This window comes from Panulirus ornatus, chromosome 17, assembly GCF_036320965.1.
Source record: "Panulirus ornatus isolate Po-2019 chromosome 17, ASM3632096v1, whole genome shotgun sequence".
In the NCBI taxonomy this organism is placed as follows: Eukaryota; Metazoa; Arthropoda; class Malacostraca; order Decapoda; family Palinuridae; genus Panulirus; species Panulirus ornatus.
In genome coordinates, this window is record NC_092240.1 from 20,549,314 (window position 1) to 20,573,134 (window position 23,821).

At 45.4% G+C, this 23,821-nt stretch overlaps 2 protein-coding genes across 10 annotated transcripts in view; one reads left to right on the forward strand and one right to left on the reverse strand.

Moving 5' to 3' along the window:
- LOC139754608 (uncharacterized) overlaps positions 1-23,821 on the forward strand; it is a 385,727-nt gene that overhangs the window by 105,667 nt on the left and 256,239 nt on the right. The gene's annotated exons all lie outside the window — the stretch shown is intronic.
- LOC139754607 (uncharacterized) overlaps positions 13,919-23,821 on the reverse strand; it is a 79,025-nt gene continuing 69,122 nt past the window's right edge. For all 7 annotated transcript variants that reach the window (XM_071672045.1, XM_071672044.1, XM_071672046.1 and 4 more), the window contains one exon: positions 13,919-23,788. In XM_071672045.1, the coding sequence (XP_071528146.1) occupies positions 23,429-23,788 (360 nt within the window). In that variant the 3' untranslated portion in view covers positions 13,919-23,428. The remainder of the gene's footprint in view (positions 23,789-23,821) is intronic.

Here is a 23,821-nt window from a genome sequence, read left to right on the forward strand (position 1 = left end):
TGGTGGTGGTGGTCAAGGTGGGGGAGTGGGGGGGGGGGGTTACAGGGATGGGACACAACTACTGGTGACCTGGTGCCTGCTGTTGCTCTGTAGTGGTGCCTTTGGTCCTGGTGAGGTGACCTGTGTGACCTGCTTGAGGTCATGATATGTATGTGACCTGGGTGACCTGTTTCTGGTCATTATGTGGTGACTCGGGTGACCTCCTGTGGTCATGGTGAACCTGGAGAACCTATCTTGGGTGAAGGTGAGTTGACCAGGGTGACCTGCCTGTGGTTACGGTGAGGTGACCCGGGTGACCTGTCTGTGGTCATAGTAAGATGACCCGCATGATTACCTGTGATCATGGTAGGATGACCTGCTGGTGGTGACTGGCGTGACCCTGTTGACCTGCCTAGGTCATTATGAGGTGACCCGGATGGTGCCGGTAGTCATGATGAGGTGACCCTTGTGACCTGCCAATGATGGTGATGGGTGACCTGGCCTTGCCGAGGGTGAGGCGGGTGCCCGGCGTGACCTGGCAGTGGTGGTGGCGGGTGAGGGAGGCCGGGTTGTCACTATGGCGTGTGTAGCGGCGGCGGCGGGAGCCAGACACCTGGCCAGCCTCCGGGAGGGGAGGGGATGGGACGGCTGGGGTGGGGCTGTGGGGGAGGCCCGGCTATTAAGGGGTATGGATCACTCCGGTGTCTACGGCCCGGCCGCCGACGCTAGGCCCGTCCCACACCTGAATGTCCCACACCAACATCACCACACAGACGCCACCATCACCTGTAGCTCCGGCTGCTTGTCCACACCTGCTCAGGGCAAGCCTTTCAGGTATATCTATTTTGAATCACCGACACCTGCTTGATTACATGTTTTCACCCGTGCTCTGCTCCTACCCCTGCGGTCGCGGGTGCAAGCACACCCGTGCGACAGCCATCATCACCTACATGACCCGAACATATTTGCCTCCCAGCGCCTGCAGCAGGCTTAGACGAGCAGCGCAGGTACTCTGCCTCTCCATGACTGTAGAAGTGCTGCCCTGCACACCAGAAAGCCTTCCGTCTGCTGTCCCCAAGTGCCGCTGCTGTGGGAGTAGCAGTAGCGGGTGACGGCCACCAGGGAGCTACGTCCTACTGCCTCTGGATATCGTGAGGGATCGTGGCGGCGGCGTAGAAAACCAGCACTGCGGCGTTTGTCATGTACCCGCATCCAGGACAAGATTGCTGACGTTTTCTCCGTGCTCCGTCTTGCACGCGCGTGGCTGACATCCAACACCCACTCTCACCACCTCTTCATCTCGCACACACAACACTTGACAACACACACCTTACAAAGCTATTTCATTTCTTCTCCCCTCTTCCCCCTTTCCCCCTTATTTTTTTTTTCAACTTTATTGACCTGCACATTCATGGCTGCACAACAGGTAGACAAAAATTCCCGTCCAGAAGGGCTGGACGGTTCCCAGGGCCCCACTAGACAAGAGGCCATCAAGCAACTGGTACCTACCCCACTTCCTTAACCATAGCTCCCGAAACCGGCTCTCTCTCTCTCTCTCTCTCTCTCTCTCTCTCTCTCTCTCTCTCTCTCTCTCTCTCTCTCTCTCTCTCTCTCTCTCCATTTTTGCAACATTTGCGGTCTTAAAACTTCGCATTGGCTTCTCGACACTGTCAGATCTGCACCTGTCCCATCGTTTCTGCTCCCAGGGTGGAGTTTGTGTCTACCGTTGAACCAAACACACCAGTTGCTTGCCTCGTGGGTCTCGCGTCTCGTAACTCTGAAGTCATCTGGCTCACAGTTTCTTTACTCTCCAACCTTGTCTTCATGCTTGGTGTTCATCCCGCCTCCCTCCCCATTCTCCAGCTATGCACACCTCCTCGACTGTGTGACATCTTGCCACGACACATTGATTTCTTCACCTCCAGGCGCTGAAATCCCCTCAGTAGGGAATAGTAACGTACACAACAAAGGATTGGTAAGGCGCTCCCCCCTGGATGACCCTGGTGGAGCTGGTGCCCTTATTCCCGCCTTAACAATCTGAAAGAAATAATAAAACACCTTATACGAGTCCCCGACCGTCACGACCTCCATCCCAACACACTAGACCTCTTTTTTTCCCCCTCTCTGAACTCTCCCACTCGTCTAGTACTATTCTCGGTCCTCTTACCACAATGGTATCTCTGTTATTCCTAATTGGCCACGCCCATCCAGTATCCCCTCCTTCTAAACGCCTGGCGTGGCACTGTGGAAGAGCTCAGTAGTCACCCCTGTGCTGCACGGATTCTTTTCTTATGTTTTTTTTTTTCCGTATAGCAGACGTTATCATGGCCAGGATGGAGTCATACCAGTCTCCTTCCAGATCTCTCTCTCTCTCTCTCTCTCTCTCTCTCTCTCTCTCTCTCTCTCTCTCTCTCTCTCTCTCTCATGGGTTTTGATCGTTCCTGCTGCGATGCCTTACGCATCAGGGGCGGAGCATATCGGGTCATGAAATTCCTCTTACCCATGACAGCTGTTCTGTCTACATTCCTGCCCAGAATCACAGCAAGGCTATGTTTCGTGAGGTCAAGCACACAGTATACAGAGAGTGTCCTGATTTTGACGTCTGCAGACTTATCTTTCTGGTCCTTAACGAAAAACGTCTCAAATAACTTCTGTACCCGCCTCTCCTCTCCTCCGACTTGATCAGTCTATATAGCAAACTCTGCAGCTGATATAGCCGCCCTTTCTTGATATCTTATCTTCCTCTTTTTTCTTCTTTTTAGATGATTTTGTATGTGGTCCTCCTCCTCCTCCTCCCCATTCTTCTCCTACTGAGCCTGTGTCACTTCCTGTATTTCCCTCACAAGGGAGACCGTGTCCTTTCCCTGGCCCAGATGGGTAAGGTGTATGGCTCAGGTGTCGTATCTCCTAAAGTCGTAAGGGAGTGTGCCTCTGAATTAGGCTCCGATCCTTGTTCACCTGTTTTGTCTTGTTTAAAATTCCTGTCTTTCTCCTCTTGTTCGCACGTCTTGGTGCAGCCCATCACTAAGAAAGGAGACCGTTCTAACCCTTCCAGTTGTCGGCCCATTCCTCTTACTTCCGCTGTCTCCAGATTCTCTGAAAGTCCCCTTAACTCTCACTTTCTTAAGTTAGAATCTCATTGCCTTCTTTTCCTATCGCCAGAATGGGCTTTGAGGTGCAAAGTCCACATGCAGTTTTCTCCTATGTTGCTCGACTCTGGCCTCCCTCTCAGGGATTTTGGTAAAGATTTTGTCGTAGTCCTCGACACCTTCAGTGCCCTTTATAGAGTGTAGCATAAGACTCTTCTTTCTTAACTTCTTTTTGTTTTACTGTTTTGTTCCCTATTGCACAGCTTCCTCTCTGGCCTTTCCATTAGTGCGGTTGTTCCTCAGGGTTCTGTCCTATAACCCACTCTCTTTCTCCTCACCAGAAATGATCTTTCCTCATTTCATCTTATCCACTCTTATACTGGGGATTCCGCTGTACATATTTCAACTTTTTTTTTCCCCTCCTCTCCACCCCTCATTCTAGTGTTCGTTCTCTTTCTCGCACTGAACATACCTCTTATCGATTTGGACCTATACAGCAACCGGGAATGGGAAAGTAGTAACCTGGTTAAATTCATTAGTGAAAACACGCAATTTCTCCCAATTTGTTTCTCTGCGTCACTCGCTCCCCGTCTGTTCAGTTTCAGAACACCACAATTCAACCCTACAATAATATGACTAAGTTAAGCATCATCATATCTTCCACTGTATCTTGGAAATCCCACTTAATCACCACAAAGTCTTCTCAGAACCTGGGGATATCTGTATGGGTGTCGTAATTATTTTTGTGAGCAGTTACTCTATACCTTAAAGGGGTTGTATTTGCCCTAGTAAGGAGTACTGCTCACATACCTAGAGTGGTTCTTTGTACACCTCCCTGTCGGTGAGAATGTCATCAAAAATCTTCTGTTTCAGTAATTTTTCCGGCATCACCTCAGTGCAACCTTCTGTTTGTGTCCGATGTGATGTTGCTGCCCTCTCCCTGCTCCTCAGGTATCAATTTGGCCTCTACTCTCGTGAGCTGTCTGCCTATCTTCCTGCCACCAGTGTTTGAACCCGCGGCACGCGCTTGTCTCCTGGTCCCCATGGTTTTTGTGTGGAGACTGGCTACACGAAGATTGACCGTTATAATACTCCTTGAAAATCGAAGCTGTGGAATCCTCTTTCTTCTCGCTTCTTCTCCTTTTCCTTTAACCCTACTATCTTTAAGAGACAAGTTATAGTTACTTGTAGAACGCTGATTTATTTATCCTATATCTCTTTTCACCCGAGATGGCTTTGATTGGGGCATGTTCTCCCCATTCATGCTCCTTACTAACTATATATATATATATATATATATATATATATATATATATATATATATATATATATATATATATATATATAATCAAGACATCGAGTTTTTCGCTAGACTCAACAGCCTAGTCATTTCTATAAGATTTATCTAAAAATAGAATATAAGTTCATATCTGATGCACACAGATATGAACCACTTCAAAATCATCATTTTGACAAGACCTAGAAATGTGTGGTCATACGTACACATGTACTCAGCACACCAGGATAAACTCAAGCATTCCGTGTTGACCTCAGTGTGTTACCGTACTTCCTGGATACCGCGTTTGCGATCTCCAGGATTTCTTGACGGGAAAATCACAAAAATTGATGAAAAATTACATCGTCCTTGAAATACCTCAAGACCTTCGTTGAAAGAAAGACCTTCAGATACTTCAAGAGAGATATTTTTCTTTCAGTGCGAAAGCGAAGGAATGTTTTGGCGCTGAAAACCTTCCATCGCTTATGTATCACAACTGCCCCAGCTACATCAGTATTATTACACTCTGGAACACCAATACAGTGAGAAACCTGCTCATTAAAAATCGACAGATGATTCAGATGGTTGTGGTTGCCATAGACCATGCAGAGAGCACTACAAAGTTCACTTGGGGCAAAGCGGGGAAAGAGTTGAGCTTAAGAATCAAACAGCGTCAGTGTTCGTGTTGGACAAGAATCAAGTGGTCTGCTCCAGCACATGCGGGACTTCAGCCAACCTCTTGAGAGGAACAACGTTCAGAAAATTGTATCGTGTCATTAAACTGTGAATTGAAATACCGTAGAATGTAGCATCTCGGAGTACAGTTTTGAACCCACCCTCAACATCAGGCAAGGCGTATGTAAAGTAGATCCATCATCAATGGTCCGAAGCATTGTCAACAAGTATACAAGTGTAGGACGAAAGACCATGACTTAACCCCTCACCTAAGGTGACCCTGACCTTGCCTTCGGTGGTCACATTTCTCCCCTTGACCTCCCTGACCTCATCTGACGGGGTCTTGCCCTTCATTGGTCACATACATGTCTGTAGAACCTGCTTACCGTCATTATCTCGTGTGGTGACGACTCCGGCGAACCATCTCGCAACTGAGCGTTTCACTTTCCACGGACTGCCAGCATGTTCCTGCATCACGTGTTCTTTTTGGAATTTGTCTGTCTATTGTGCGTCTGAAGATATGTTGACATACAAGACCACGACGACGTTTGAGCATAATTCTGCTGGTGGTGTTTGTACTTTGTGGTTTATAATTCATATTGTCATGTGTCACTTTCATAACTTGTTACATAAATGAATACGTAAATAAATACATAAATGAATAAATAAATTATATATATATATATATATATATATATATATATATATATATATATATATATATATATATATATATATATATATATATATTCATTTATGTAACAAGTTATGAAACTGACACATGACAATATGAATTATAATAACCACAAAGTACAAACACCACCAGCAGAATTATGCTTAACCGCTGTCGTGGTCTTGTATGTCAACATATCTTCAGACGCACAATGTATTGTGCTTCTCAAGATGTGTTGACATACACAGATGATCTTAACCATAATGCTGCTGGTGTTTTTACTTCGTGGTTTACAATTCATATTATGTTCTCATGTGTCAGTTCTTTCTGTGACTTGATATATATATATATATATATATATATATATATATATATATATATATATATATATATATATATATATATTATACTTTGTCGCTGTCTCCCGCGTTAGCGAGGGAGCGCTAGGAAAAAACAACTCAGGCCACATTCGTTCACACTCAGTCTCTAGCTGTCATGTGTAATGCACCGAAACCCCAGCTCCCTTTCCACATCTAGGCCCAAACAAACTTTCTATGGTTTATCGCAGATGCTTCACATGCCCTGGTTCAGTCCATTGACAGCACGTCGACCCCGGTATACCACATCGTTCCAGTTCGCTCTATTCCTAGCACGCCTTTCACCCTCCTATATGTTCAGGCCCCGATCGGTCAAAATCTTTTTCACTCCATCCTTCCACCTCCAATTTGATCTCCCACTTCTCGTTCCCTCCACCTCTGACACATATATCATCTTTCTCAATCTTTCCACACTCATTCTCTCCATGTGACCAAACCATTTCAATACACCCTCTTCTGCTCTCTCAACCACACTCTTTTTATTACCACACATCTCTCTTACACTTTCATTACTTACTCGATCAAACCATCTCACACCACATAATGTCCTCAAACATCTCATTTTCAACACATCCTCCCTCCTCCGCACAACCCTATTTATAGCCCACGCCTCGCAACCATATACCATTGTTGGAACCACTATTCCTTCAAACATACCCATTTTTGCTCTCCGAGATAACATGTTCTCGCCTTCCACACATTCTTCAACGCTCCCAGAACTTTCGCCCCCTCCCCCACCCTATGACTCACTTCCGCTTCCATGGTTCCATCCGCTGCTAAATCCACTCCCAGATATCTAAAACACTTTCCATTTTTTCTCCATTCAGAGTTACCTCCCAATTGACTTGTTCCTCCACCATGCCGAACCTAATAACCTTGCTCTTATTCACATTTACTCTCAGCTTTCTTTTTTCACACACTTTACCAAACTCAATCACCAACTTCTGCAGTTTCTCACCCGAATCAGCCACCAGCGATGTATCATCAGCGAATAACAAATGACTCACTTCCCAAGCCCTCTCATCCACAACAGACTGCATACTTGCCCCTCTCTCCAAAACTCTTGCATTCACCTTCCTAACAACTCCACCCATAAACAAATTAACAACCATGGAGACATCACGCACCCCTGCCGCAAACCGACATTCTCTGGGAATCAAGCACTTTCCTCTCTTCCTACTCGTACACATGCCTTCCATCTTTGATAAAAACTTTTCACTGCTTCTAGGAACTTACCTCCCACACCTTATATTCTTAATACCTTCCACAAAGTATCTCTATCAACTCTATCATATGCCTTCGCCAGATCCGTAAATGCTACATACATATCCATCTGATTTTCTAAGTATTTCTCACAAACATTCTTCAAAGCAGACACCTGATCCACACATCCTCTACCACTTCTGAAACCAAGCTGCTCTTCCCCAATCTGATGCTCTGTACATGCCTTTTGAACACTCACCTATATCCCATTTGCCTTTGTACGATGGCACTATGCATACATTCCGCCAATCCTCAGGTACTTCACCATGATCCATACATACATTGAATATCCATACCAATCAGGTAACAACACATTCACCCTTTTTTTTTTTTTTATAGATTCCACTGCAATACCATCCAAACGCGCCTCCTTCCAGCTTTCATCTTCCGAAAAGCTTTTACTACCTCTTCTCTGTTCACGAAACCATTCTCCCTGACCCTCTCACTTCGCACACCCCCTCGACCAAAACACCCAATATCTGCTACTCTTTCATCAAACACATTCAACAATCCTTCAAAATACTCACTCCATCTTCTTACTTCACCACTACTTGTTATTACCTCCTCATTAGCCCCCTTCACCGATGTTCCCATTTGTTCTCTAGTCTTAAACACTTTATTTACCTCCTTCCAAAATATCTTTCTATTCTCCCTAACATTTAACGATACTCTCTCACCCCAACTCTCATTTGCCCTCTTTTTCGCCTCTTGCACCTTTCTCTTGACCTCCTGCCTCTTTCTTTTATACATCTCCCAGTCATTCGCACTACTTCCCTGCAAAAATCGTCCAAACGCCTCTCTTTTCTCTTTCACTAACAATCTTACTTCTTCATCCCACCACTCGCTACCCTCTCTACTCTGCCCACCTCCCACCTATCTCATGCCACAAGCATCTTTTGCGCAAGCCATCACTGCTTCCCTAAATACATCCCATTCCTCCTCCACTCCCCTTACGTCCTTTGCTCTCACCCTTTTCCATTCTGCACTCAATCTCTCCTGGTACTTCCTCACACAAGTCTATTTTCCAAGCTCACTTACTCTCACTACTCTCTTCACCCCAACATTTTCTCTTCTTTTCTGAAAATTTTCACAAATCCTCACCTTCGCCTCCACAAGGTAATGATCGGACATCCCTCCAGTTGCCCCTCTCAGCACATTAACATCCAAAAGTCTGTCTTTCACGCGTAAATCAATTAACACGTAGTCCAATAACGCTCTCTAGCCATCTCTCCTACTTACATACGTATACTTATGTATATCTTTCTTTTTCAATCAGGTACTCCCAATCACCAGTCCTTTTTCAGCACACAAATCTACAAGCTTTTCACCATTTCCATTTACAACATTGGACACCCCATGTACACCAGTTATACCCACAACTGCCACATTACTCACCTTTGCATAGAAATCACCCATCACTATAGCCCGGTCTCGTGCATCAAAAGTGATAACACACTCACTCAGCTGCTCCCAAAACACTTGCCTCTCATGATCTTTCTTCTTATGCCCAGTTACATAGGCACCAATAATCACCCATCTCTCTCCATCCACTTTCAGTTTCACCCATACCAATCTAGAGGTTACTGTCTTTCACTCTATCACACACTCCCATAACTGCTTCAGAAGTAGTGCTACTCCTTCCGTTTTGCTCTTGTCCTCTCACCAACCCCTGACTTTACTCCCAAGACATTCCCAAACTACTCTTCGAAGCCCTTTACCCTTGAGCTTCGTTTCACTCAGAGCCAAAACATCCAGGTTCCTTTCCTCAAACATACTACCTATCTCAACTTTTTTCTCGGTTACATCCACACACATTTAGACACCCCAGTTTGAGCCTTCGGGGAGGATGAGCACTCCACGCATGACTATATCTTCTGTTTCCACTTTTAGAAATTTAAAATACAAGGAGGGGAGGGTTTCTAGCCCCCCGCTCCCGTCCCCTTTAGTCGCCCTCTACGACACGCGGGGAATGCGTGGGAAGCATTCTTTCTCCCCTATCCCCAGGAATATATATATATATATATATATATATATATATATATATATATATATATATATATATATATATATATATATATATATGATATTCTTCCCTCCCCAAAAGTCCCTTCTATCCTTATGAGGCCCCTGACGCTAGCCACGTCCACCGATTGAGACCAAAGGTCATAGCGTGGTGATGTGCAATGTGTCGAGAGTGCAGAGCAATTGAGTAGCAAGTCCTCGGTGCCTTTTGTATGGTAGTTGCATCGCGGGCAATAAGTGTTTTTAAGATATGTTGAAACGGTGTTTGTAGTGATGGGTCATGTCCAGAGCATGAGCAGGATAGTGTGCTCGTGTTTGTCTGGGGAGTGTGATTTCACGTGGGTGCATGTCTGCTGGGTTGAAGTTTAAGACTGAGTTGGGAAGTCGGCTGTTTAGTGTCTGTCGGGTTATGTACATGTGTTTTGTCAGTGTTATATTAGTAGGATGAGGTGGGGTGGGGGATTTGGGAGTTGTGGTTGTTGGAATTTGAGGCAGGAGTAAGCATTCTCCTTAGGGTTGGTGAGTAGTTATAGAGTGGTTTATGTGGAAGGGGGTCTAGTGCTGTTACATTGAACTTCGTGTCGACATGTTAATGTGGGATTGTATTGGGAGGGTCTCTCTTTCATGTTGAAGGTGATAGGTGTTTGTGATTGCTTTGACTGTACTATTGTTGAGTGGTTTGCAGCTTTGTTATATTTGTATTAGAGAGGGTGGAAGACCAGGCAGGTGAGGCGGAGTGTAGAGTGGAGCGCGTGAACTGTTTGTAGAGGATGTTGAGGGATTATTTTTCTTCTTGTATTTGATGCCTAGAATGGTTGGTGTTCAACTCAGATGGAGAGACTGTGCATTCAGGGTGACTGCAGGGTGTGTGCTGGATTCTCGTCTGTCTGGGGTTGAAAGTGATGAAGACTTCTGTGGAGACGCGGACATTCTGTGTTGGTCACGTGAGCCAGTGCTCCGGCTGTATACCGTAGTGCTGCGTGTCTGGTCTTGTTACTGTGGTGTCTCGGTGTCGTGGTGTGGTTGTGAGGTCGCCTGCATACGAAACATGTTCAGGTTTGTCTGAGGTAGTGGGGGACTGACCAGTGTTACGAAGATGAACTCTGCCTCCTGGGGAACTACATCCCAGGGTTTAAGTTCTTTACAGGTGAAGCCACTGTGAATGACTGCTGTAGTAGAGTGTCAGGTGGTGATGTCAGCTGATATGGTTTCCTGACTGTAGGTTGTCAGGTGATGATGGCAGCTGGTGGTTTGACGGTAGTTTGTCAGGAGGTGATAGCTGGTATAGTTGTTAGGAGGTTGTTTGTTGGTATGGTTGTCAGACAGTAGGTTGTCAGGTGATGTCAGGTAGTATAGTTGTTCATCAGGCCAGTAGTTTGGCTGATGGTGATTTCAGTTAGTGCGGCTGTTAGATTGTAGGTTGTCAGGTAGGTTAGGTGTTGGGTAGTAAGGTAGTTAGGTGATGTCAGCTGTATGATTGTTAAGCAATAGATGGCCAGATGAAGCCAGTTGTTAGACACGATGTTGCCAGATGGTGATGTCACTTGGTACGGTTGTTAGACATCATCAGTTGTCAGGTGACGTCAGCCGGACTCATCGTCAGGTGTTAGCTCATCTGGCTGTCAGATATTGTCAGCAGGTTGCTGTTGTGACCGTCAGTCGGTGGAGTGTGGTTGTATCGTTGTAATATGGTTGACAGATGGTGAGCATGTCAAGTGATCTCGTCTTGTGAGTGGTCATCAGGTGTTTGGTTGCCAGTTGGTATGTGTTAAGTGTCGTCCGCCGGTGTTGTGGTTGTCATATGTCAACCAGTAGATTGGTTGATGGTGTGGCTGACTCTGGTGAGAGGTCAGGTGATGGTTAGTAGTTATGGTATGAAGATTATCATATACTTTGGTTGTGTTGTCGGGTTATACATTTATCGTGTTGTGGTTGTTAGGCGACGTGGTTAGCAGTTTGTGTGCATATCACGTGGTATGTTACGTGTCACCAGATGACGTGGTTGTCGGCCAGTGTTGACCTCTCGTGTACATCAGCTGTAGTGTTATTTCTGTGGTGTTGTAAAGGTTCTCCCCCATGTCCTTCCCCCTCGACCACACGCCGGGGATTTACAACCTAGACAGCCCGGTGTTTTATGCCGTCATCCCAATGCCATTGGTACGGTACTTGACTAAGATTTATATGGTGTGCGGGGTAGAGGTGCAGCAGGGCAGGTAGAATATATATATCTGCGTGTGTAAACTGTATCAGGATATATAAATCAAACTCTAAAAATATCCATTCAGTATAGAGCATATCACTTAGGATGCCACTGATAGAAACTTGGGTTCAGTATAATACGTAAAACATTGTTGTGGAAAGACAGTTGTGGACGGATGGCACAGGTTGTGTGAGGTTGTACACTGTAACACGTTGGTCAGTGTGGAACATGGCTTAGATAGATAACGTCTCGGTGTACACATACACGCGCCTCGTGCGGGCCAGGAGGCACATGGTTTTGCTCGTATACTTTATTGCGTCATGATCATAGTGGCGACTCCGTTATGATGTTTACACCACGGCGGGATACAGTCGTCTAGCGCCGCCGGCCGCCTTTTTGTTGTCACCGTAATTCTGGAGTCCACCTTGGCCTACCTCGTGTTATGTTCCACAGGTCACAGGTCGTGGTCGGTGGGGTCTACGTGTCACGCGCTCCGGTAGTTTGCCCCTCTCATCGGGAAGAACGTGACAGAGTCTGAACACACACCCCATACATCAAGGAGTGACTGGGTGTTCCTGTGCCCTGCATTGATATCAGAAATTCTTACCGTGCCGTACCGGACCTCGGGTCTGAGTTTACCTTTAACTCGCTGTCTGAACCCATACTGTTGGCAGTTGCCTGATACACTTGTCGACGTTAGCTTTGCCATTTAGGTCGTCCACAGTATTATTGTGGCCACTGCTGCACCCGGCCCCACCCCACCTCAGCACCTCACAATCTTTCCAAACATTTTGCCTCGTGAGCTGCAAGTACACTGGTTATTAATTCAATTTTTTTGCCGTCCATGTCAAAATGTGCCGCGTGATCAAGTCACACCACAACATAACCACATGACTCTAGCATGTAGTGTTGGCCAACACCAACACTCGCCCAACATCATCTTGTTGTCTGTTCATCCCAGTTACCTTTACAATGTCGTTGGCTAACACCACACTCACCGACCTTTACCGTGTCGTCAGTTCACACAACAGGAACCAGTTTGTGTTGTGTCATCTCTTCATACGCACTCGTGGTCACCCAGTCGGCGGGTCACACTCCATGTACCACACTCTTACAGTCGTGTGTCACACATGGTTATCCTGCCTTCTGTTGTCTCACGACAGCTGACTATCTGCAATATGCCAAATGTATGGACTCACCCGCAAAGAAGCCTTTGCCTTGGCCTTCAACATCCCTACTTGGTTCTATCTTGTTTGTAAGGATGTCACAAATAATTCTTTAGTGTTGTTATCTACATCACTCGTGCTGTTCCAGTGTGACGTCATTCACATTACTCGTCTCGTTCTGCTGTGTTGTAAGCTCACACTATACGTACTTTTCTGTTGTATTATTAGCTTATCCCACACGTACAGTTTTGCTGTGTTATCAGCTTACTTCATACGTCTCCCACCTTCCCGTGTGGTTCTCTTTTAAGACTACTGTGTCGAATTATGCGCCACTTTTGAGCTTGTCACCCTCACACGACAAGTTTCATGTCACACACGTGACACAGACATGACCCTCACAAAATAAAGAGGGAATTGACCTTGGAGGTCTCTCAGCGAAGATAACCTAACAATGCACCTGCCAGCCCTCGCTGTCCAGGGGGTTTGCTTAAATCAGACCAAGTTAACTTTGGTTTCTTGGCCTGGTGTCGTTTCGTTTGTAAAACAACAACGGATAAGTATGGGAAAATAACACAAACCCCCAAAATGAACCCAACAATCTCTGAAGTGATCACTGCAGGTAGAATATGGTGTGTCTGCAACGAATACAATGACGTGAATTTTCCCTGACAGTTGTGTTCGCTGCGCCCACAAGGTATATGATTACCAGAATCTCTGAATATACATTTGGAAGGGGGGGGGGGGGGGTCTAAGGCGGTCTCCCGATTAATTTTTTATGAAATGTAATATGGAGCAATCTGAACTTAGTTCCAAGTCTGACTGAAAACTTACCTAAAGGGGTGAACAACCCTTGGTACGACTTCATACGTCCTTAACTTCACCATTTTCTTTTTTAACATTTGCACGAATCTTAAGAGGGAAAAACAATATGAGGAGATTCGCGGAAAGAGTTTATCTGGAGATAATTGCGGCGTGATAAAGTCTGGCCACAGGTTTGGAGTGTCGTGCGTCAGCTGTCACAACACAGCACTGTAGGCATGCTCGTAAGGTAGTCCTGGGGAGTGTGAGAGGGAACAGCAGGTTCCTTGACGTAAATCGCCAGTGTTGAGGTTATACAGTAAATTACGTTTCACTTCAGCTTACGTTAATGGGTTGGGAAACCATTGATGCAAAGGTGTTTCTAATGTAATGGCTGCAGTAGCTTTGTAAGACATTTATTAGAAATTCTGTAGAGAAAACTGTTACATCGTTATACTGTATATATTAATAATATTTACTATATACAGAGACATGAGGAAAACACCGAAGGTTGAGTGAAATACAATGCAATACACAGGGCCTGTAAGTCTTGAGGTCAATTTAATACCAGTATAGTTAATCAAATATTAAAAACAATGAGGTATATTTATTGTGTGATTTGCACCATTTAATCTGTACAAACTGGAAATAAAGTACTGTACCATATTCTAGTACCTCATTGCTAAAACGTTTATATAAAAAATACAATTGAGGTGACCAGTGAAATTTTTGGTTTAAAAAACTATTGACAAATTTTAAATTATTTAAACATTTTTTATGAGGACATCAAATATACATGATGGTTTTATGCCAAAAAATCAACCATCCATGATATATTACACACGATGCCAACTTGCCCAACTCTGTGTATGTTCCTATACATCAACCGTCTGGGACAGTTGGTGTTTAAGACAAGTCAGAATTAACAGCATAGATGACTATTATCCTGAGAAACAAAATATTTAAACATCAAATATCCTTTTAAGTTTTAATATTCAGGCACTAACATCCATGATTCCTGGATGTTTAGGCACTAAGAAACAGATTTGATCATCAGGTACCGAAACAGTGGATAAATTGATGTTTAAACTTGGAGGATCAAATCCTTTCATGTTTCAGGTCAGCTTATACATTTACCTGCTATACAGAGCTGAGCGAAAAAATATATTTATATATATAAAAAAAAATTAAATAATAGCAAAAAATTCGCACTGGTCGACATCATTACAACAAAAAACCACATATGTTCTGGTGGCGGGGCGGGGGCTGGGTCTCCCGCACACCCGGGCTCATCCTCGGTTAGCACGGCGGTGTGGTGGTGGCGTCCGCGGGAGAGCGAGTGCTCGCTCACTCATCCCCACCATCAACCACTCGCCTCACCCACACCAAAATGTAGTCTCTAACCTTCATATATATATATGTATATATATATATATAATCACTTTCACCGTGTTCTCTTAAATATTTCAGCATCTCGTTCCTTTATCTAATACTCTAAAGCTATTGTTAAAATATAAATTTAAAGATATTAACAGTAGATTGCAATAAGTGGGAATAGAGAGTGTTACTAGACTAAGGGTTGATAAGGAGAGATATAACCTGAGTGCAGTCCAGTCGTGCCTGCCCGGGCGTGCCAGCCATGTACCCCGCCTCGCCACCCTCACACCCACTAATAATATGCCAATATAATAAAACCTTTATAAAACAATAGAAATAATAGTGTATGCCCAAAAAATTTGGAAAAAGAGCATTGATTTGAACACGTAAATATAAAAGTATTTACTTACATGCTAAGGGTAAGTAGTTACAAGGGCATTAATAAGGGAATAACTAATTTCTGGTTGTGATGCATTGAGTGGCGGCGGACAGCAGAGCGAACGCTGTGACCGGCCGGCCGCACTCGCTACGAGCTAGCTAGTGTTGGAAGCGTTGTGTTGCCACATACAAACCTGAAGGAAAGTGAGGCCCTAAAGGTATCCCTGATAAGTTGCTCCTGCCTAAGAAGTACTGACAAATAGAGAAATGATGTTTAGACGATACAGAGAGGGTCGGGCTGACGGGAACAAAGGAGCATGGAACCTGCCCTACTTACCGGCATAGTTGTGTTTACCTGACATGACGGCTTCTCCAGACATATACATCGCCGATATTGACCACACGGAGGCTCCTCATCACAAGCAACACATGATCACTCCCTACCGGTACGTGCCATAATCACATGGCGGTACTTGTCACCCAGCCTGACCTAGGGCGGACTGGTCTAGACGGTGGGAGAGCAGGCGCTTCTGCTGTCCAACTCAAAAATACGACCCAAGGTAGCTTGCTGTCTGTGTGGTACAGTGTGGTGGAAGTTGGTAGCTTCCCACTGTGGTGGGTGGCAGGTTCATGCAATGATGCTGACGGAGGCGCTGGCCGTGAGTTGGGGGTAGACTGGAAGCGCCCGCCCCTCCGACCCCCGACCTCCTCTGCCCGGTCGGCCCTCCACCTACACTATCACACTCACGCTGGTGACACCCTCATCAATAATACACCAGCCGAATACCATCACCAAACTTGTCCAAAAATATAACCATGACTTTAAAATAAAGTTCGTTATTACAAATATGTACAAGAAATCACATCACCAAAGACGAAATAAATTCCTGACACTTACGACTGTCGTCTGGCGACGCAGCCAGCGGTCCTGTGGCATGGGACTCGGGCGACGCGAGACTTGCTCACACCCTTATGTGTGACGGGGGCCAAGTCTGGCAACGTTATAATACACGCCTATAGCACTTTACCTATTACTGTACAACAACAAAAACACACACACACAATAAAGCCACATGACACTTTACCCACGATCACACAAGTCACATCTCATCATGCTGGTGGAACACCTGCTGTGCCCGGCCCGTTCGCTGGTCATACATACTCAGTGTGGCCATCACGGTCACCGGAGGAACCCACAGCCACACACCGAGAGGAGTTGAAAGGTCCCACGTGTACAATACTTAATCATAAATTCTCCCTTCTCTCTGAACCTGTTAATAATACATTCCTTACTCTTACAATAAGTGTTGTTAATAGGCTGTTGTAAGGGGTTGGCTCGACCTTCCAGTGTTTGTAATCTTTGTTAGCTGGGAAGAAGACCTCTTGAAGTCTCTCCCGTGTAATACTGGAGAGCAAGTGCTTTTGAGGACTAATATTATGACCATACGAGGAATGTCTAGACTTTTTAACAAATTATGAAAATTATGTGAAAATACCATTAATACCTATAAGTGGAAAATTAGAGTATATTAGGTTAGATATCACTTCAGATTAATCAACACGGACACTGATTAACGTGATAATATTAACATGGATCCTGATTATCTGTGATCATTACTAAAGACCCTAATTATGTGATGAATTAAGAGGGTTCCTAATTATGTGATAACATTAACAAGAGCCCTGGTTATATGATATGATATTAACGGGGACCCCCGATTACGTGTTGAGATGAACAAGTCCTGATTATCTGTGATGATATTAACAATGACCCTGCTTATGTAATAACATTAAGAGGGGCCCTGGGTACTTGCGATCACATTAGCCTGGGCCTAGCAGTGATCCTGGTTGTGACAACATTAACAGGGGTCCTGATTATATGATGACATCAAAGGGGAACTTGATTATGTGATAACATCAACAGGAATCCTGGTTATGTGATGACATTAACAGTAGCCCTGGTATGTAATGTTAACGGGGAGGGGTGGGGGCTAATTATATGATAACATTAACAGGGCCCTAATTCTGTGCTGAAATAAATAAGGACCCTGATTATGTGATATCATTAATAGGGGCCCTGATTATCTGTCATGACATTAACACGGATCTTTGGTAACCTTAACACGGGCGCTGATTGTGAAAACAATTTCCAGGGACACTCTTATTACTTGTGATTACATAAACAAAGGCCTGAAACACGTGATAAAGTTAACATGGATCCCTAATAACTTGTGATAACATTATCAAAGGTCATGATTATCGGGAATAATACTAACAGGGGCCTTATTTATGTGAGAACATTACCAGGAACCCTGAATATATTGAAAATGGAAAACTCCTGATTATTCATAACGAACAGGGACCCTGATTATCTGTGATGACATTAAGAGGGACACTCATTACCTGTTATAACATTAAGAAGGATCCTTATTACATGTGATGACATTAATAGTCTTCCTGGTTACCTCTGATGACTACAGGGCTCTGATTACCCGTGATGACATTACCAGAGGGACCCTGATTACCTGTGATGACATTTGGAGACTCAACGATATCAAAACATAATATACTTAAATTTTCAATTTGTGTGTTAAATTACCTTAAGATTCTCACGGCCGTATTATCAAACATTTTGGCGGGACCCGCACAGATACCCCCGCACTTAGTTGTATAATTAAAGTTTTCCCCAAATTTGAAAAGTGGGGACATCCCGCTGAAATATCGTATATTAGCGTAACATAGGCACCCCTTCGCTAGCCCCGAACAGTAAAAATTAGAAATATATATATATATATATATATATATATATATATATATATATATATATATATATATATATATAAATGAAATGTTTTACAAAGTTATTTGAGAAGCATGGGGTATGACAATAGAATTGAATTTTCAATTCTTCAAAACGTTGCGTGCGCTAAAAAGTTTGGTAGTCCAAAAATGCCTGGCAGACGAAACGCAAGGATGTATTATGATAAATTGCTTACATGTAATCACAATGAATTGACATTAGAGATATTATTTTGCATTACTTACAGAACTGATTTGTTGACATTAGTAAAGATGTGACAGATCGCGTTAGTAAGCTAAAGGAGCTATAGCCGAGTGAGGCAAATACAACTTTTTAAGATTATTTAGTCGATTAAAATGTATCAGGAATATGTATTGAGCCGAATCATGTATATGATGCTATCAGGTGCTTGCTAGTATGCAGTTTTTGCATATGGCATGATATGTCTAAAGCTACACAAAAAAATAGAGTCGTGAATATAATTTTCTTGAAATGTATTATCTAATGTATTAATCACTCCTCGTAATTTCAAGACATTACATAATAATATTGGTAATAATGTATATCAGGTGACGATCACAAATAGATATAATTAAAGAAGAAAACTTGCCATAAACATTATATAGCTACATAGATTCATAACCAGATGCAGGTTAGATTTTTTCTCTACGCAAGAAAAACATAAGTCTATCATACGAGGGGTAAATATGCAGATGATAATCTTGCTAGAATATATGTGCATGCCTCATTTTTCTTTTTATCGTTCAGAAACCGTTGCTCATGTCAGAAATGATCTCTCGCTTCTCACCCATCACAGACACCCAACAAATTACGTTCGTTTTCATTCGGGTGGAGAAAGCACACTCTGCGTAGAGTTGTCATCTTGAAAAACTGCGTCTTGTAAACAACCCACTGGTGTGTCACGCATACCAACTGCAACATGACATTATCCTTCCATTCGCTCGTACGTACCAACTGTTCCCCGCGGGGACCCCCCAAGGAAGGGGCGAGCTTTAAAAGTTTAATTATACGTTAGAAGACGGCGGGGGTCCCCGCACCTTTCCCTGAGGAATGAATTGCTGGCCCTACACCCAAAGTTTGATTATACGGTCGTCAGTGTGGTGTTGTGTTGTATAATGGTCCCTAACACCCGATGTGCCATGACACTACCTGACACTTGTGATGATGATTAATGATGACTAAACATTGTTAAAGCAAAATATAAATATAATTCCTAGGTGATCATGATCTAGGTTGAGGTACGGTATATGAAATGAGATGGACGTGTTGTGTGGGGTTTTATATATAAGGGAGAAAGAAGGTTGGGGGAAGATGAGACTGGAACTCGGGTTCTCAGGTTTAGTGAGACTGGGCGGCAGAGTCGTGGTTGTAGTTCCGTGTGTCACGGGTTTATATACTATTATATATATAGGGTGTGGCGTGTGGGTGGGAAGGTGTCGTGTGTGATGACTAAGTGTGCTTGCAGGGCGTTGTGTGTGCGGGGGGATCATGTAGGATGTGTGTGGCTACCTCAAAGGGTAAGATGAAGTATCGTATCAGAGGTGAAGTGAGTGTCACGGGAAGTGGTGTACAGTTTGTTAGGGTAGGAGATGCCTCCCTTGGGAGTTGGGGGTGACTTAGTCGCAGGGGACGTGTTGTTGTTTCGTGGAGGGAAAACATTTGTCGGTAGAGTTGTGTATCGTGGAGACAGGGGGAGCGGGGGTTACTATGAGGTTGGTAGTATACTTTAGTTCATCAGAGGTTAATATGGCGGAGGTTATTCGTCGCGGGAGTTGGCCTGTTTGGCGTGAGTCACGGGGTGAGGTAGTTTGTTAGAGGTAGGATCTGTCATGGAGGAAGAGTAATACATCAGAAATTGGAAGCTTGAGAGTTGGGGGGGTAGCTTGTCTACGATGGGATGCGAGTCCTGGTGACGGGGGTAGTTTATAACATATGGGATATATATATTTGGAGAGCTTGGAAAGCATGTCATGGAGAGTGGGATAAGTGTGATACTAATAGTGGGGTAAAAGGGGTGTTCCGGGGGATAGGATTTATATTGTAGGTGTGGGGAAATGTTCAAAGGTTAAGGGTGAAGAATGTCAAGTGTGCCGTGAAGAGTGACCCGGTATGTCAGGACTGACACGTGCTTGGTCGACGGTAGTGAGTGCTGAGGGTATAGTTCTACTTGGTCCAAGCTTGAGTACATCATGAAGATGAGGTAGAAGGTGTCGTAGTCATGGCGCTACTTTGTCGGGCGAGGTGTAAGTAGGCAGAGGGACAGGGTGGCGAGTAATGTGTTAAGGGAGATGTGTATTGTGGAATGTGTAGTAGCATGTCAGGAGGTGATGAAGATGTGAGGTATGACTGGGGTTGATGTGATCTGTTAAGGGTGAATCGAGGGGTAGTGCGTGTCTGGAGGATTGAGTGGCATCAGGTCGTCACAAACATCGCTGGAAGCAGCAGTATCTTGTCTTCTGTCCTGGGACGCGGACGGTTAGTTATCCTTGGGGGGGGGGGGGGGGGTACCTAGGTGTCCTAGGACATGTGTCACAGGTAGGGTTGCTATGGGAGGCATGTCACCGGTTGGGTTGTTGTGGGAGATGTGTCACTGGTAGGGTTGTTGTGGGAGGTGTGTCATTGGTGGAGTTGTTGTGGGAGGTGTGTCATTGGTAGGGTTGTTGTGGGAGGCAGGTCACTGGTAGGGTTGTTATAGGAGGCGTGTCACTGGTAGGGTTGTTGTGGGAGGTGTGTCACTGGCAGGGCTGTTGTGGGAGGCGTGTCACTGGTAGGGTTATTGTGGGAGGTGTGTCTGGTAGGGTTGCTGTGGGAGGTGTGTCACTGATAGGGTTGTTGTGGAAGGTGTGTCAATGGTAGGGTTGTTGTGGGAGGTGTGTCACCGGTAGGCTTGATGTGGGAGGCATGTCACTGGGAGGGTTGTTGTGGGTGGTGTGTCACTGTTGTGGTTGTCGTGGCGGGTGTCACTAGTAAGGTTGTTGTGTGAGTTGTATTACTGGTAGGGGCTGTCGTGGGGGTGAGGTGTGTCACTGGTAGGGGGTTGTCGTGGGAGGTGGGGTGTGAGGTAGTTTGCCGGGGTAGAGGGAGGTGTTTATATCTTGTGGTAGTGTGAGGTACTGGAGAGAGAGAGAGAGAGAGAGAGAGAGAGAGAGAGAGAGAGAGAGAGAGAGAGAGAGAGAGAGAGAGAGAGAGAGAGAGAGGAACCAACACCTTACATCTAGCGGCAGTGAACGAGAGCCCTGGTGAGCAGGCCCGGGTGTAGCGGTAGCGCAGTTCTTAAAGCACTACGCTACGGCAACCACAGCGGCGCTGCTGCACCTCCCTACATAGCGTCGTCACTACCCAATACATACGCCTAAATACAGATATTAGAACGCAGTAAAGAGGTCTCTTAACATTATACCTAATGGTGAACCACCTAGTTTTACTCAACATATGCCATTAAATGGCTTAATCCATTTCTGTTATAAACTATATAGCCTATGTTACCTTTTGTTAAGTTAGTTGAGACGATGTCCCTCCCTGCCACATGGTGAGGCCAACACGTGCTACAGTGACGTCACTCGTGGCACGTGGTGACGAACTTGCGCTAGCTACGTGGCGACGCTGAACGTGAGCATGACCACGTGTCAACTCCACACTTTCACGTGTGCCGTATGAAAACTTGCACACGCACACGTCGCGCGCGCAACGTGAACGTTGAAGAGAACTCGCGCTGCGCCAGGAGACGTGCTCGTGGTACGTAGAGACGAAGCTCATTCCTACCCACCACTTCACCTGAATGTTCCAACTCCCAGTCACCTGACACTCCTGCTGACCACTGGCACTTGCTACTTAACACTACAATGCCAAGGGAGTTTACAATACTGTGTGGGTATGCTAAATGAGGTCCTAAGTCTCCTTGACCTCCTGCAATGAGAGGTCCATGCGCTGTCTATATTTCAAGTCTTAGTAAAATAGTGCATTTACTAATCTATCTGCTACCTGCTAAACACCTGCATATCCATATAATGATCCAACTCCGCGAAGACTAATCAGCTTTGGCTGTCCACCCGCGCTTGCACACAGGCGTCCAGTCTGCCCTGAGGTGTTGTCTCTGTGGGTTGGGGGAGAGGAGAGGGGGACTCAACAAAACATCTACTCTACGTGGATGGGATGTTACCTGACTATTCCTCCTACCACACCACCCAACTTTTACTTACATGGATATATATCTTACGTGTCGTGAGCAACATTTCCCGTTACTTCCATTAGTTATATCATCTTTTGATCTAAATAGCATTGCACTTTAATTTTGTAGGTATACGTCATTATTATCTATACTGTGTATCAACCTATCCTTATTAACCTAAAAGCCGAGACACAACAACTTTACCTCGTATCCTCAATGGTCATCTAAAATATGACAAACTATTTCCTCCAGAATAATAATGATAATAATGATAATAACAATAATAATCATAAAAAAAGGATTTGATACAATATGAAGAATATAAACTGATGGACATATTCATCTCTTTCGTACCTATTCGGGAACAGTACTAGGTACATTCTTCACACCATTTTGGTTTTTCTGTGCCAAGTTGTTGATCCTACGGCGAGGATGACAACTTTTTAGCTAACAACTTTTTTCTGCGAAAAGTGCACTCGTGACCCCTGATGTTCATGGGGTCAGCGGTGCACCGCTAATGTGAATAGTGCTCAAACGCAGTGCTGCCCTGACGTGCGTGAGCGATAATGGGCGGCGGAACTGCGGGAACACCGGCGGCCACAGCGTCAGAAGTGGTAGGGCGGGTAGTGCGGATACTGCACAGGCCGAGTCGGGTCGTCGGGCCGCGGCGGGTACGGCTGGTAGGCGCGATACTCGGGCCTCAGACCAGGGTACTCCGGCAGTGGGTAGTAGTGCGGGTAGACCTGCGGGTGCGGAGGCGGCGGCGGCGGCGGCGGCGGCTGGGCCAGGGAAGCAGCGGGGGGATACAGAGGGTCCTGGGGGAGCGTCGCAGGCGGCGAATATAGAGCTGGATGGTGAGGTTCGGTTGCTGCTGCGGCGGAGTACAAGGGAGCCTCCCCTCCCGTGAAGACCACGGGTGTGGGAGGACCTCCACTTTCCCCATAGTCAGATCCCGGGCCCAAAGCAGGAGGAGCTTCCTGCTGTGGTCCCTGGCTCTGAACATCTGTCTGCTGTTGTTGTTGCTGCTGTGGATGCTGCTGTTGTAATTCATGTTGAGACTGCGGCGTCTGCTGTGGTTGCGTCTGTTCTTCCTCCGACGGGCACTCAGACCGGTGCGGGTCTGGTGCAACGTCGGCGCTGTGGCGGCCAGTGTTCCCTTCATCTAGTCAATATTGCTCCGAAGGAGGTCCTGGAGTGAGCTGCTGCTGCTGTTGTTGTGGCTGTTGCTGCTGCTGTTGTGGCGGCGGTGGCGTGTGTTGTTGCGGCTGCTGCTGTGACTGCTGCAGGGGCGCCTGCGGCTGGTTCTGTGACGTGTGCTGTGGATCCGCCGGATAGTGCTCGACCGTCATCTCCTGATGTAAGAAGTCCTGGTGTGGAAGGCCGTCTTCGTATTTGCCGCGCTTAAAACGCCCATACAAAGAGGAGTAAGGCAGATTGAAGTGTATAGCAGCCTGATTAATGGACATCTCACCTACCCGTACAGCTTCTAAGGCGTCCTTCATGTCCTCCTCCGACCAAGGCACGCCCTAAGGGAGAGACAGTATGCGACGTAACTATCA